The sequence below is a fragment of the Triplophysa rosa genome, linkage group LG5, assembly GCF_024868665.1.
Source record: "Triplophysa rosa linkage group LG5, Trosa_1v2, whole genome shotgun sequence".
In the NCBI taxonomy this organism is placed as follows: domain Eukaryota; kingdom Metazoa; phylum Chordata; class Actinopteri; order Cypriniformes; family Nemacheilidae; genus Triplophysa; species Triplophysa rosa.
The window spans coordinates 4,717,677-4,734,554 of NC_079894.1; the positions used below are offsets into that span (position 1 = coordinate 4,717,677).

At 40.2% G+C, this 16,878-nt stretch overlaps 2 protein-coding genes across 2 annotated transcripts; one reads left to right on the plus strand and one right to left on the minus strand.

The window, feature by feature from the left end:
- The first annotated feature begins 111 nt into the window (after positions 1 to 111).
- Positions 112 to 3,599, plus strand: cenpl (centromere protein L). The gene is made up of 5 exons (XM_057334773.1): positions 112 to 143; positions 497 to 656; positions 761 to 1,012; positions 1,187 to 1,738; positions 1,835 to 3,599. The coding sequence occupies exons 1-5, from the start codon at positions 127 to 129 to the stop codon at positions 1,883 to 1,885; spliced, it is 1,032 nt and encodes a 343-aa protein (XP_057190756.1). The 5' UTR covers positions 112 to 126; the 3' UTR covers positions 1,886 to 3,599.
- Positions 2,417 to 11,578, minus strand: klhl20 (kelch-like family member 20). Its single transcript, XM_057334772.1, has 12 exons — positions 11,463 to 11,578; positions 10,417 to 10,783; positions 10,082 to 10,288; positions 7,590 to 7,748; positions 7,344 to 7,438; positions 5,813 to 5,928; positions 5,046 to 5,229; positions 4,773 to 4,916; positions 4,539 to 4,672; positions 4,157 to 4,365; positions 3,971 to 4,077; positions 2,417 to 3,894 (listed from the first exon to the last, which is right to left on the minus strand). Exons 2-12 carry the CDS (start codon positions 10,750 to 10,752, stop codon positions 3,810 to 3,812), a joined length of 1,776 nt encoding a protein of 591 aa, XP_057190755.1. The 5' UTR covers positions 10,753 to 10,783; positions 11,463 to 11,578; the 3' UTR covers positions 2,417 to 3,809.
- Between the last annotated feature and the right edge of the window lie 5,300 nt (positions 11,579 to 16,878).

Consider the following 16,878-nt stretch of genomic DNA (forward strand, 5'->3'; position numbering starts at 1 on the left):
TATAATATAACACACTATTCCACGCAAGCATCAATCGATTACTATTCCTGTCTGGTCGCGTTGCATTATGGGAAAGCGGGAAGTTCAAATTTTCTTCCGGTTTTTCGGCTCTGTTTTTTGTTTATCATGGAGGGGCGAGGCAGGTACTGTGGATTAAAGTCTTGTTTTTAAAACGTTGAAACTATGCAACGCAATTTAGAAATGCTATTTAAACACAACATGTAACGTACGAGTGACTTATTTATATTAAAACTGCACTTTATATTGTTTGCGGAGGTTTGGATTTACGCCAGCCAGCTAACGTTACTAACGTTAACAGAAACGATTATCCAAACGTGACTTTTCTTTTCTGATACGGTTGTGTTTAATTAAAAGGTTTTAACAATATCTGATTGATATTTGAAGTCTGTTATATTTGACAAAATTACGATATGTTTCACATTTGATTCATTAACTGTTAAGTAATGCGCTCTGTTATTTATTTTTTTCTCTGCAGTGCGGTCAATACTCCCGCCTGCAGGCCTGTTACTCGTAGAAGCAAGAGTTACGGTAGGAGCTGTGTGGAAGCACCGTCATATTTCTGGCAGACACCAGGACATTTAACAGTCCTGAGGGTCCCAACCAGCAGAGGGGCTGCCAAATCCCAAATAATCACAGTAAGCTACCTTGAACATGTTTCATTAACTGTCTTATTCAGTAAATAAATGTTGTAATCACAGTCTGGTGGCTTGAATGTTGAATGTTTTTTTTCTCTCTTCAGGATAAGGTCGACCCGGAGCACATTGCTCTTTTGGTGAAAAATGAGTGGAAGCTGTCTTATGTCTCCCCCTTGCATGGCTTTAGACACACACAACTGAAGTCATATTCGAAACATCTCTCAGCCTTCATTGTGGCAGAGAAACGGCAAGGAGTTGCAGTTGAAGTGGGTTTAGAGGTGGGATTCACTGTCACGTTTACTGCATTGCTCGGAATGGCCGGGACCGAGGAGGATGCTGAGACGGTTTTCATTCAGGTGAGTAAGCAATTGCATGATCACAATTATGTTCTAACAATGTTTAGGCAATCAATAAACCACGACTACTTTATTCCTACAAAATTGTGTTTCTGTATTTGGTTAAAGCCGCTCTGCTCGCATCCACTCTATGCGCAATGTTCGGTGACATTCTCATTCATTCATCTTTTTTAGATCCAATCCAAGCCTGTGTTTGCTGCTTCAGGAGACGCACCAAAAGTGGTGTGGCGTGGTTGGCTCACGTGTGTCAACGGTGACCCGGAGTACCTGAGGTCTCTGCCTCCTGACTTCGTCAGCCTCCCTCTGTTTTGCACGAGTGGACCGGAATCTCTAACGTCCCTGGTGAAGTCATGGTTCGAGAGAGCTTTTGATTGTAACTTTGGTCCTTTGGGTTTAAATTCCACCACTCTCAATTGGCTGGCTGCTCTGTGGACTGGCTGCCACCCCACCTGTAATATCAGGTATCTGAAGTTGGCCTGGAGGATGCCAACACAGCCGCCCTTGGATGTCTCGTATACTGTAAACCCACAGGATGCGTGGGGGCTCTGGAACGGCATTCACCCAGAGGAAAGTAGAGATGACAGGATTGATATCAAGGAGGTGCAGTCGTTCATGAATGGGCTGGAGACTCATTTTTTCAGACATTTTAAGATGTACCTGTCTGCTGGGATACTTTTAAAGGTGTCCACTGCTCTCGGATCAGTACATCTTGATGGGAAAATTAAGGTAAGCGCTTTGTCAATTCTAATACATTTGATAAGTGTCAATAAAATATATCTGTTTACTTCGTTTTCTTACATTTTTCTGTTTCCCTTTTTTTAGATCGGAAACAGTGAATACATCACAACCTTACTAACGCTGCTGACAGAATGAGCCCTTCTGAAAATGCCAACTTAAGATCTGCAGTATATTTTAGATTTGTACATTTTTCTTTCTCGCTCTCTTTTTTATTTGTACATCATTCACATAAGGCCCGCTATCTTTTTTAAAGCTTGCTTTCTAAATTCCATTTATTTTTTTTAAATGCGTTGTAAAATATGTATATGTTTTTTCCAGCTTTTAAAATCTCTTGTTTTTCTTTTTTTCAAATGGCTGTTTTATCAACTGCATGTATAGGATTTCATAAATAGTTAGACAAAGTAATTGGCATTTATGTCTGTTTAGGAATGAACTATATTGCAACATGTAAAAATGGCATACAGGCATTTAAATCCCTGAACACTTAAGAGAGTAATCTTGTGATCTTCATTTAATAGATTATTCAATGCCTTTTTGATTCATTAACTCACTGGCACAAAATTATTTCAGTAAGGCATTTGAGATGATCCTATAAAGGTTTTGTGGTAATGGCAACATGTTAGTGTTTGAATCAAACCGTCTAAAGATATGTTATAGAAATGTATATAGGATCTACAAGCATGAGTTTATTTAGTAACTGGTTTGCAGTTTGTATGTCCAAAACACAAAATTGACCTTTTAAATAAGTATCACCTAGGATATGTGTAAAAATGCAATTTAATTAAAGGCATAAACCTTATTTACATTCTTCTTTGATTTTCAACAATCCTTCATGGGAAAAATAAAGACACTTTGATTACATGCTTTAGTTATTTACAACTGATGGGCGTATACACCTCATGGTATACATTTCTTTTTTTAGCAATACAACAGGTTTTTTCTTGTTTTTTATTTTCATGTTCATCATTATGAAATGTATAGACAATTGGTGAAAATCTTTAAAATTAAATAAGGTAAGATCCTGAAACCAGATTTTAACACTATGCTTAGAGCACATTGTAACTGTCGCAGGGGGAAAATACATAACTTGTCAATTTAATAAGGGGTGCTCATTTAAAAAGTATAGAATTGACAAAGTGGGCAGTTTTTCCACTTCCAAAAGGCCACTACAGCAACCTCTTCCTAAATTTCAGATTAAGAAAAAATGAAACCGTTTCACCTTGGATCCTCAACAATAAAGAACAAAATGCATAAAACAATACATCCAACAATATTTTTAGAGAAAATCTTGTGGATTAAAGTGCATGGACTGATTCATTGATGCATTCAGTTATATAAAAGTAAACAAATTGATAATATGTCAAACTTGTTTTAGACTGCTTTAGAAATAACTTATTTACCGCAACGCCTTCATTTTATGGGAGCGACTGCATTTTCAGCACAAGAAAAATGTAAGATCAACCAATCCACTTGCATCTGGTAAGAATGCAGAGGAACAGATAACACGCAGTGTACAACTCAAAATACGACATCAAACAACTTAAAGAAATGGTAAAGCTATCACAGTGCATCCAATTCATAAAACAAGAATATCAATCGTACAAACACTCATTCAGAAGAACAAGCAGCGTTCACGCAACTCCCCGGTAATGTTTCAGCTATCTGTAGTTAGTCTTCAATCAAGTCAAGTTGCCCAGTGAAGACCTACTTCCTTCCAGGAAAATAAATGTTCAGTTTGACCTCCACGTGGCTTTGTAACAGAAGTAAATGAACTCTTGCGTTTCCGCCTGTTGTTTTTCTTTTCTCTCCAATAAGATGACTTTGGCTACACTCAAGTATGAAAGAGAAATCAGATTATTATTCAAAAGAAGTAATGGTCTATGGCTGTAAAGATGAGTATCCTCAGAGCAGCTTCAAGAGATGGTATTCCTTGGCTTTTGCCATCTCAGTAACCGGAGACGGAATTCAGTCTCTGCCAGGCTTTACTCTTTCATGATGCATAATGTCTCTGTGAGGCACGAGCTACAGTGTGGCATCTGTGGGGTGGATGCTGAGGACGTTACCATATATGCGATTCACAGTGGGTCATTTTTATTACGCCGACTCCACCGCCTAACCGTCTGTAGTTCATTCCACCATAAAGCCTTGAACAGAAAAACAAACCGTTAGGCAGTCATCTACAATGTGATTGAAGCTTGTGCTTTGTAAACACACACTCACCTCCACGTGTTGGCATCAGGGTCATAAACTTCTATAGTTTTCAGGTATGTGGTACCATCAAATCCTCCTACCGCCATCAGCTGGCCATTTACAACAGCTAAACCGACCTGAACAATAGAGAGAATTTTACTGGTGTTGCGTTTTTAATCTCATCACAGCTGGGGTCTGACAATCCCAAACACATACCCCGCTTCTTCTGGACGTCATTGCAACAACAGGGGACCACTGATTGGTTCTAGGATTGTATCGCTCGGCGCTGCTCAGTTCCGTGGTGTCGTCTCTGCCACCCACAGAGTAAATCATGTCCTGGTAAACGGCACAGCCAAGGTGTTTCCGTCGGGTACCCATGGGTGCTACCGTATGCCAGCGATTTTCTTGAGGGTTATACCGCTCCACTGTGGAGATGCCAAAAACAAAGTGGAAAAACATAGAATCAGAATCAAGTATTCCAGAGAGCCGTATAATAAAGCCAGACACAGTCAAAACACTGAAATCATTTTCATAAAGACACACAATGTCTGTTCGCTTTGGATTAATTCTAGCAACAAGTTTTTGCTCCAGTATTGACCTGTATTTAAAGGGGATGTGCCATCTGAACCTCCGACTGCGTAAAGAAAACCTCCCAGTACAGCTACAGCCACACCCAACCGTCTAGTGCTCATAGAAGCAACACGAGTCCACTTATTCTCTTTAGGATCATACCTGCAAAACAGCATAGATTTTATTATATTAGAAGGTCAGGTCATGATCACGTAGTCATCAGATACACAAGTTATTAATGAATGCTCATTTTATTACTGACCGTTCTACAATGTTGAGACAGGAGACACCATCCTGACCTCCCACCGCATACAGGTACCCGCCTAGTACAGCAACACCCACACTGGTTCTGCAGGTACTGGTAGGGGCCACGTCACTGCTCCATTGGTTAGTCTTGGGGTCATACCTGCCACAAACCAGCAGAGGGCAACACTGATACATATGTGTTTGACAAGTTTTGCATAATATTTTTAAAACGTATTATCAGTAGGTATATACAATTAAACAAAGCACAAACTTTGATCAGGTGGCATACCTCTCCACACTATTGAGATAAGATGAGCCATCATGTCCGCCAACAGCATACAGAAGATCATCCAGAACACTAACACCAACTCCACAGCGTCGTTTGCTCATGGATGCCACCATCCTCCACTCGTTGGTCTGCGGGTCATAACGCTCAACACTGGAAATGGCATCGCCGCTACACCAACCGCCCACTAACAGACAATACAGTCACAAAAAACACAACAACATTACTGGAGAGGAAATTACATATGGCAAGCATTTCTTCAGTTAAAAGTGTAAGTACAGGAGTGATTGTAATAATTGCCCTACAAACATTATTGTTTTCATTTAGATAACAATAAGTCGGTTAAGTGACTTTTTTATCTTTTTCTCAAATGCACAGATTGAGATTTTAATTATGTTTATTTAAGTGTGTATAAAGTGAAAAAGTATCCCTAAAATCAAATAGATTGGCAACACTTAGAGGGACAGTTCACCTAAAAAGGAAAATTCAGTCATCATTTACTCACCCTCTTGTCATTTCAAACTTATATGCCTTTCTTCTGCAGAACACAAAAGAAGATATTTTGAAGAATGTTGTTATCCAACCAACACTGGCCCCCATTGACTTCCATTGTATGGACACAAAACCACTGAGACATTTCTCAAAATATCTTCTTTTGTATTCCAAGTTCCCAGTTTTTGAACAACATGAGGGTGAATAAATGACAGATATTTTGGATGTACTATCCCTTTAAGACAGCTCAAGTGCACGCTCTGCATGAAAACACCCACCAGCAAATAATACTTCTCCACAACGAATGGGCTTTCTGGGCCGGGTTCGAGGCCCCTGCATTAGTGGCCGCTCTTGTGGTAGAAGAAGATAGTTCTTTGCTTCATCCACCAAGTCCCTGCAAAGAAATAAAACTGTTATTTAAATATTTAATTAAAATAAACTGGGCCATTAAAACTTTAAAGATAAAATTGTGCATTAAATAAACATAACATCAACAAAAGACTCAAAGTCAGACTGCTCCAGTGTGTTGACACATTTCAACAGCTAATTTCAAACATTGATGTCTGCACGAGGGGTGACCCCGAATAGTCGAAGATTCGATGCTTCGATAGGAGGAGCCTGATTCGATTACCAATCTCACAGTCGAATCTTCGCAAAGGTGTTATGCAATGGGGATCATGCCATTTTGGTTATATGGGAAGTGGCGTAGCAGGCAGACACGCACTGCGCCGCCAAAAATATTATTCATGATGTAAAGAAACAGGGCATTTTTAGGGTTGGGTACCGAAACCCCCGGCGCATATGAGCGCGAGGTCTGGCTATGACCCAGCGCAGGATCGCGTCTCTTCGTATCTTGGCCATTTAAATATGACTCAACAGTTTGTCTGTAAATGCACGTGGTTCGTTACTTAGACTGAACTTTGCTCTGCGTGACACAAAAAATAATAAAGTAATATAACCAAAATCACCGCATATAGCAAGCACGGCGCAAACTTTCCGAACCTGTCATTCTCTGCACTGAAAGCAAGCGTGCGAGTCAGGAGGACGGATAAAAAATGCGCAGGAAAAAAGGTGAAAGGGACTTTTTGACTGTTTAAATGGTAAGATGCTTTATTGCATTCCTCCTTTACATGCGGTAAATAAAGTAACTGTATTGGTAGTTCATTGGTAATCATTGCCTGTATTCCCGTTTGTAAAAATGTATTCATTATTATCGAGTAGTTTTAAAAATAGTTTTGAGGCGAGATCTGGTCTAGTATTATATGGCACAGCATTGTCACGTGAGGTTTAACTATTTGTGGCTTGTGTTTTGAAAATGATGTTCACCTGCATTTCAGTCATTTAGCCTAAAATCGTCTATTTTGCACATTGTGACTTGATTCTGGCTTATTATGTTTCATTTCTTATTTTTATTTATTGTAAAGGTATGCTTTGTTCTAAACAAATTCTGTAAATGAATGTGTGATTGTTTTTTGGTGCATCAATGTTGCGCTGCACTTTGCGCTTGTACCCTTAACCGCCTGGTGTCGTCCCCCCCCCACACACACACGCACACGCACGCGCACGCGCACGCGCACGCGCACGCACACGCACACGCACACGCACGCACGCACGCACGCACGCACGCACGCACGCACGCACGCACGCACGCACGCACGCACGCACGCACGCACGCACGCACGCACACACACACACACACACACACACACACACATACATATCAGTCGACTATAAGCAAGACGTGACAATTCTGATTCGACTATGTAAATCCTTAGTCGGGGTCCGGGGACACCCCTAGTCTGCACTCACCTACACTCTTCATCACTCTTGATTAGAGGATCTGAACCCACGGTCCCAACCAGGAACTTCGGGCTCAAAAGAGGGAGACGCACATGCTGCAGAACCTGTTGCCATGACAATACCATACAAAGGGTTTCATATGTTAATTATTCTCATTGATCTCACCAATATATGGCTGAATCATAGCATTCATTTACATGCAAACACACAGAGACACATCTATGTCGTGTTTATAGTCAAATGTCTAAATCTGACCTGTGGTAGCTGAAGCCTGCGCTCCTGTATACTGTATTTGACCCATGCCATGACGGCGTTAAACACCTGCTCCTCACTCCGAACATTGAGCTCATCGCTAGAGATGATGTCTATCAGTTGGTTGGCTGGTAAGAGCATGAACTCTTCACTCTCCATCACCTAAAGACCAGGAACGATCAAACAGGGCTATAAATGAATATGACGCACAGCATTTTATTTGACCAAGAATATCATTCATATAAATAAGAAAACATTTCTCAGCTTTTGTCTTCATTATATAAAGAGTGAATATTTATAGCATATTTTAATCTGACAGTCAATCTGACAAATTCTATAACTCAAATTGAACACTGAAAAAAGTAAAGATTATGAACATAAGACATACTTGCAAATTAAATCCCAGAGAAAGATGAATTAAAGGGACACAAAAATGGAAATTCTTTCTTCATTTGCTTGCCCTCAGTTCTTAACCAAACAGGTCTTGGCCACCATTGACTACCATAATAGGGAAAATTGCTGTTCTGTTGAACACAAAAGAAGATATTTTGAAGAAAGCAAACAGTTCTGGGGAACTTTTGACTACCATTGTCATTTTTCCTACTATGGTAGCCAATGGTGGCCAAGAACTGTTTGGTTACAAGCATTCTTCAAAATATCTTTCTGTGTTCATTAGAACAAAGGAATTTATACAGATTTGGAACAACTCGAGGGTGAGTAAATGATGACAGAATTTCCATTTTTGGGAGAACTGTACCTTTAGGTTTATTTTATTTGTTTGGCAGATGTTTTCATCCGAAACTATTTACAGGAACAATCTCAAAGGACACATTTAATATATGACAAAAATTATTATAACAATTATTTTGCCCAATGTTAAGATCAAGATTATGTACCACGATTGCTAATTGACTTTGGAAACAAAGTCAATGCATACATTCATACAGTCCTTGCAAAACAGAACGCAGCAAAAATTGTTTTACCTTAATTATTTAAAAAATTGAAATTGAAAATTGAATATGATTAATAGCACAGCCCTAAAATAGTTGACATTTTTAGACTTAGTCCCTGATGCTGTGTTCACACCAAACGCGAAGCATCACATTCCTCACTCTTTATTACTTGCAAAATTAGTTGTTATATTCGTATGAGTGACACGAAAAACATTGCGCAACGGGGAGTGTCTTTGCGCATCTGGACATGTCAAACAGTAGGTGTCAATGAGCTCTTCACGCAAATTTCTTGCGTGTTGAAATTTTTGCCGCCCACTGCGCATTGTTCGCGTCGTAGTTCCCATCTATTTGCGTCTCTTTTTTTACTTTTACGCAATTTACTTGCGCAAATAGTTCAATTCGTGTTTGGTGTGAACACAGCATAAAGGTTAAGCCTTTTCTAAATAGTGTTGGTGTAAAAGCTCTTTAAGGCCTCAGGCGGCGTTTATACTAGTTTTTCTTTAAAAACGCCTGGCGTTTACACTACTCCGGAGTTTTCGACCTTTTTCGACTTTTGTAAATGCTGCAGACCCCGATTTAGTTTGAAAAACTCTTGGGTTACGTTTCTGTGTAAACGGACGAAAACGGAAACTTTAGAATACGCAGGCGTGGTTGCCCACAATCGCTCGCTGATTGGGTCGTCTACTCCGTATCATTGAGTTAACTTCCCTGATTCGTTAAGTCCCTGTCATATGAGCCATTACGCTACCTGAAGGCAACAATGACCAGCCTCGCAACGATCGTGTAAACAACTGGCTTGTTCGACTTCATGCAGTGCAGAGTACACCGGTGATCGACCCGGTGACATTACAGCACCACGAGAGAGAAACGAGACCGATGAAATCAAACAAGCCTGATAACGTGAATAACACCTCATATATCCACACAAAGACGTCCTTGCTTTTCCTCGCCATCATGTTCATTTTGTACTGGCCAGTCTGTAACTAGTAACCAAGTGTCATCGACAACCAACTTGTATGCATGCGCATACAACTGTTTACATTTGTGTGCGCATGCCCAGCGTGCCTAAATAGTCATGTTACATGCGTTTTCAATAGTGTAGTGTGGAAAAACGGCAATATAAACGAGGATCTTTATCGTTTTAAAACGCTGTTTAAAGCACCTCAGTGCATTGATGATATTACAGGGTGTAAATTTGACACTAGTGATCCCCGTAGTCAAAAATAACAGTGCTGCACAGTCATCAGTGAGCCCTAAACTAGCTGACATAAAAAGGAATCAAGTTCCGTTATGTAGGGCTAAAATTAGTCGTGGGGAAGTCACTCTTAAAGGCGTATAACCAAAACACAAACTTGAATCCCTATTGATTGTAATTCATTTTAATGTCAAATATGATTAGTAAAGACAGGACTTGTGCTGTGTAACCAAATGTGAGCAAAAACAACAGAAAAATGAAAGCAAACAAAGAAGAAAGCTTCAAGATCAAAGTCAAAGGACAATCAAAGTGAACACAATGGAGGGTGTGTAGAGAGCAGCCAGTACCTCTTGAAAGTTATGCTGGGTGAAATTATCAGCTATTCGCAGCAGCTCTCTGCAGGAGTGAGTGTCGGCGAAGGCCCTGATGCCCAGGCAGTTAGAGGGGTCCAGCTGCCGCTTCAGGAACTCACAGCAGGCTTCCTGAATCTCTGCCAGCTGCAACAGGCAGGCAGCGGGCAGCAACGTCTGGACATTACCCTCCTCCACGGTCACCTACAGACCACCACAGAGGTTTAATATTGAACATCAATACGAAGCACAAAACAGCAGACTACAGAAGAGTCTTCCGAAGTTCACTGCACAATTAAACCAAATGAAGACACCTGTTTTTAGGACGTTACCTGTGAGGTGTACGCAAAGTCGATGAGCAACTCCATGGCACGTTCATCGATATCCCGAATGACGACTTCAGTCTGCCTGCTCTCAGCCAGTTCACCCGTAAACATTGCTCTGAAATAAGGACTGCAAGCCGACAGGATCACTCGGTGAGCATAAATCTTCTTGGCTCCCACCACCAAAACCACATCGCACAGCTCCCGGTGCTTGCGAAGCAGGTTGATGACCTCCAGGGTCTGCCGAGGATGCTTGTCCGAGATGTAGGGCATCCTGGCCGGTTGGGGCACTCCCTCCGGGAGCTTGTTGGGGTCACCCAAGGTGCAGCGGCTTGTGATATCCATTCCTGTGGTATCTGGGCGTCCACTGGTACCCCTGAGAACCACACAAAATATGATATTTAATTCATGTTGATTAAAAAAACAGGCCAACACTTAACCCAGCAGGAAAAACATTTGAGTATGACTACACAGAGCAATACACAGTCACAACCATGTGCTGTGTAAACAAAGTCAAAATCACGAGCCAATGTGTTGTTCACTGGACTCTTCTAACACACTTTACTTTTTAACTCTGGCAGTTAATCTTCAAGCGTAACTTTAATCATTATCACGGTGTAAACTTAAAAAAACTAAGTTAAATCAAACCACGATCTTTTCGTCATTATTCACAATGATGTTGCAAATAACACACAAATATGTATGAAAACTAACAAAACGTGGTCTAAACAGAAGCGATAAACTTGCATAATAACGTTTTGCTACGTGATGCTGTTGATCACATTTTGACAGGGCCTTGAATATTGATAATGGTAACCATACACAATAACAGATGCGATTTCTAATACATAGATTTCAAGAGTCTAACCCTTTATTGTTTATATAAAATAAAATAATTTAGCATATCTGTGAGCAGGACGCAATGTACACACATTTGGCTAAAGGGGTGTCAACTAGCTCTAGCTTAGCTTGCTCAAAACGCTGCATTTTCCTATCCCTTCTGTTTAAAATTGTGGCGATAATCATTTAAAGCAAGGAAAATCTGCATCCATTACCTTAGTTGTCCATTAAATCGGTCCAGAGTGAATTTTTGTCGTCAACAGTTAGCCAGTTAAAACGAATTCAACCCCTTGGCTTTGCGGACACCGTCCAGCCCACTTTTATTTTTTATTTTCCCAAAGAATTTCCCGACGGTCGCCGGAAACGGACCTTTCAAAATAAAAGTCACGCATCTAACAAGTTCGCGCAAGATGCTGTGCGATCAAACATGCTTTGTGTTGTAATGTATGGTCACCATCAACACAATAGGGAAACTTTACATTTATTTAATACATAAATGTATAATATTATTATAAGAACGGCAACTTTACTGTTAACTCTGGCAAACAGACGTGCACTGAAAAGATGCAGGTGGATCAGAGACGTGAGCTCTTATTGATGTTTCATTCATCTTAAACAAATTAATATTTAATTATTTTTGATTTATTTATTTCAGTATTATTTGCACAGCATCTTGAAAGTTACATTTATATTAATTCAACGTGTCAATTAGTAATGAATTCATTTTATGATTTAATATCATTTAGACCCTGATTTAATATAATTTTTGGAACATGAATATAAATATTAGAATAGATTTTCTTACATTTTCTTAACAAAGTTTGTATGTGTGCTTTGACTTTTTTACGTGTGTTCTGTTCTTTAGGCGTGTAGTTTACTATCAAAGACAAAGCCTGCATTCCTCCACTGTGTAGTCTAGTGGAATGCTTTCAGACAGGTTACAAGTCTCTCTCTCTCTCTCTCTCTCTCTCTCTCTCTCTCTCTCTGTTCCCTCGCCTTCCCCGCCATCCCTTTCCCGCTCTCTCCTGCGGTTTCTCTCTTCCCCCCTCCTGTGTCTTTTCTCTGGCATGTTTTGTTATACTCTGGTGGAGTGTGTTTGTGCATTGGTGGCCCCCAAGTTGAATCGTAGGCAGTGTATTAGAGGTTGATCTGATGGAAAACAACAACACTAATAGACGTAAACAAGACCTTCTCAATAGACACTGATTAATCAGCATTAGCAACTCAAATACCGCAATGACACAGAAAGTTACCTTACATAACATATTGTGCATGCATAAAAAATATGTGTAAGCGTCTTAAAACAAAAAATAATAAAAACACCACTGCCGAAGGTGTTTCCATCATTTAAAAAACAATATTTTCTTATGATGGAAATGCAACTGGCAGTAGTCATGACATGGTTTTACTATACAGATTCATATTATATTCATATTTAAGTGATAATATGTTCATGTTCATTTAAATTCAATTTATTGAGAATGTTATATTCTTTTTACAAAAGAGGCTAGAGCTTATTTACATGAAGGCACAGTTAGTTGTGAAAAAAGTTTGGCATTCTGAAATGGTTTGTATCTCCACAAAACATCCTTTGGAACCATGAGGAACCAAGAGGAACCTCCCCTTGCCCAAATGTCCAGACAAACTTTATAGAGCTGCCAGCCAGCACCCAACCACTGGATTTTAGGTATAAGGAAGGGCTATGCAGAGACGGGGGATTGGAATAATGTAAACTATACCAGCATGAAATGTACATCTCGGCACAATGACAAAGATTATTTTGTCTTGTCTGTTTTGTGTTACTCTGCATAGGAGTGAAGACCTCTCGGCTTCTCTGAGATTGATATCAGAGGGACTGTTTCTCCAAAAATGTGTCCCCCCTCCTTCCCCCCCTCCTGGGAAAACAGCGACAACAAATTAGCCTTCTTTTATGTCAGAGCCTAAGGACGACACTTGGACAGCCCTGAGATTGTCCGCCCGAGTTCCCATGAACCTCACTAACCTTGTCTTTCAGTGCAGAAGGAAGCAGCCATTGTGCCAGCACCTGTTTCTGTGGAAATTGGTGAAATGATGGCTTTGTTAGTCATTGCCCAGGCAACCAGGAGAAAAGAGCATGAGGGCGAGAGGGAGGAGGTGGGGCAGCCAAAGTTGGGATGGGGGAGGGGCAACTGGACCTGGAGGGTCCACTTTTGGGGAGAGGACTTGAGATAAGGACTTTGTTGGGGAAAGAACGTATTATAACTTGTCTTCAGACGGTGGTCCTGATTGGGTCACAATTAGTAAAATACATTTTTCAAGTATTAAACATACTCTCATATCTAATGTAAGTTTACATTTTAAAGTTAGTTTGTTGGAGTAAGAAGATAACAGAGAGCATAAATTCCCCTCTCTGGTCAAAGCAGCATGTGAGTGGAAGCAAAGCTTGAGTCTCCCACTAGAGGGCATTCATTTATCAGGAGTGACATATGAGCAATTGCTATCAAGTGATGAGAAAACAGGGTGTGAATGACAAATCTGCAGTTAAACAGAATCCTCAACCAAAACAGGCTTACAGATGATTTACACATTCGTGTAATGCATGTGAAACCTCATCTATAGAACAAAATACTTTTTGAAATAAGTTTGTTGTTCTTATTAAATGGTGTTTCAATTATTCTTAATTATCAATATTCAATTATGTGTATTCTGATCTTATGTGATCAACTGGACTTGAGAATAACTTGTTTTTAATACATATAAAGATACTTTTATGAAGCCAAGGTCTGGTCAGACAGAAAGAGCAGCACCAGTGCATTATGGTCAGGTCTGGAAAGTCCCAATGCCACTTCCACCCCGTCTGATCAAATCCACTATCCTGAACTGACCACATTTAACGGGTTGACCATATCCACTAATAACATCCCTCGATTGAGCTTATTCAGCAAAATCAGATTGGAATGGGAAAATGGACATGATTCTTTGGATCTTCAGGAGCCATTTAGCAAGCCATTAAAGGTATATTTAACTTAGTACAAAAATATAAAACAAATCCTAGGTGGGCGATAACATGTGCATATAATACCTCGTGTCGCTCTCTTGGGACGGATCTTTAGATTTGTGAAATGTAAATGTGGTCAGTTAAAGCAAATAATATATTTTACAGACTCGCTCTAGTGTTTATATTACCTAAACCTTGGCATTGCTCAGCTGAGCAAATATTAGAATAAAAGTCCCTGCACTGTGAGGGTATCATTGAAGAAAAAGGATGTATTACAGAGGTTAAAGTGCAACTGATTTACATCATTACATCACATAACTCTTAGATACAAATAGCGTTTTTAAAATCACCCCAGTGTTTTTAATTCATATATTAATTTGCCTTCACAGTGGACAATATGTATTCAGTATGATGTCATTCTATTACATTGCTTCACAATTATAACTGTAGTAGTACAACTTTCCTGTAGCTCAGTGGTAAGAGCATGGCGCTAACAACGGGAATGCACATACTTAGAAACAAATGTATAGGATAATGCAATGCAAGTCGCTTTGGATAAAAGCATAAATGTAACTAAACTGACATTTCATGGCAGACTTCAACTGGGCGATAGTTCTATTTTCGTAGGACAACACAATTTCTTCTCACAAAAAAATATAAAAACTTTTGTGTAGTCTAGTGTGCTGATGAGCATGGCACAAAGGGATGGTGCACTGCATTGGGGTGGTCTCTGTGCCCCTCCCACTGGCACAAAGTCAATAAGGTGATGGGTGTGCTTTTGGGTTGCCAGATGCCAGGCAGACCGCACTCCATTCATGAACAAAGGAGGGGGAGAGACAGGAGAGGACAGATAGTGGCATAACATATATCTATGCCAATTCTGAATTACTCATTTGAATAAAATATCAAATTAAAGGTGCTGTGTGTAATTTTTTGGAGGATCTATTGACAGAAATACAATATACATAACTCTGGCTTCAGAGGTGTATAAAGACCTTACATAATGACTCTATGTTTTTATTACCTTAGAATGAGCTATTTCGATCTACATGCACCGCGGGTCCCCTTGCATGGAGTTCTCCATGTTTTTTCTACAGCGGCCCTAAACGGACAAACTGCTCTACAGAGAGCGTTTCATAAATACGTTATCTCCTTCAGCAAAGAAGTGAAAACGTGACGACATCTTAATCCTGTGTCAGCAGCCGTAGTGCTTCGAAAGGGAGGGGTGGAGTGAGCTGTTGGATGCAATTTGCAACCTCACCGCTAGATGCCGCTACATTTCATACACTGGACCTTTATTATCTAACCTGCTATGATTGACTTATGGTTCAGATAACCACATGCTGTAACAGCATAACATAAATGAGGCACTACCATTACCTGATAAGTCTGACATTATGAATGTTTTTGTAAAAGTATAGCTCATCTGGTGATATATTGCATAAGGCCAAAGGTCATGGATTCGGTCTCAGGGAACACACATGCATGTTTAAAATGTATACCTTGTAAAGCACTGCAAGTCGCTTTGGATAAAAGTGTCTGGCAAATGTCAGATTTAATGTAAAGGGCTCAGTTAATTAAATTATAGTTTGTTCTGTCTGTCCATTTAAGGATAAAAGGATATAAGGATTAAAAAACAAAGTCCCTCAAAGCATTCCCTCTAAGCGATCTTATACAGTCAGCTTGTAGGCATGTAAGAATTATGTAAGATGTGTGGCTGCTTGTTTTCTGTCGTGTGTTCTTGTCATTGTGACTGAGCACATTTAAAATATGGCTCGGTAGGAACTTTGCGAATGACCGCATGCTTGTGAAAGCTACTAAAAGTGTCCTCGCCACTGTCACGCATGTGTTATTTATAAGCTCTACCTCAAAGAGAAGAGGGAATAGAAAACACCATACGGGGTAAAAGCTGTAAGACATTGCCCTTTCATTTCAACACTTTACAGCGTTTCATTCCTGTACAATAGCCCTGTGTTGGAGAGAAATCATATTCCAGGGAGTGAAATAAATGATGGATCCAGCTGAACACACACACATGTACACACAGCACATATGTGCACGCTCACACACCGCCGCACATTCATTGTAGTGTGCTGAAACACATGCCTGCTTCTCTAGACTGAACATCGGTATGGTGCGTGAGGGGGCTAGTTAAGAATGATTTATTTCCGCGTGGGGATTCACAGGATGGTTCCAGTTCCGCCGATTTCCCAGAGCGACCGGAAGCTGCTACCAGCCATAGCAGGCAGGAATTCTCATTTTGCCCCCTCGGTCTCCAGAGACCCTGCATGAGTAGACCCATGAACCTGGACAAAGCTGGCTGAAACTCACAACCTGCCCCACTCTTTAGCCACACAAATAATGCAGAATCCCTCTTACTACTTGCAATATGCAGTCTGGCCACTAAGAGGTGCTCTGCAAACAGAAAATCGTTGAAATGACTACTGTGGTACATTGATTCACTGGAATATGCCAGTTTTCCCTCTTCTCTATTCTTGCTTTCGTTCTCTCTTTTGTATAATAAAAGTCTCCTTAATTCACACAATTGCTACCACACATTTTATGGTGTTGCTTTTACAGTCTCAGAGGAACCTTCTTACTTTTCCATACGTGCAAGCACATATGCTGTCCGTGTGCATGAATTAGTATGAATA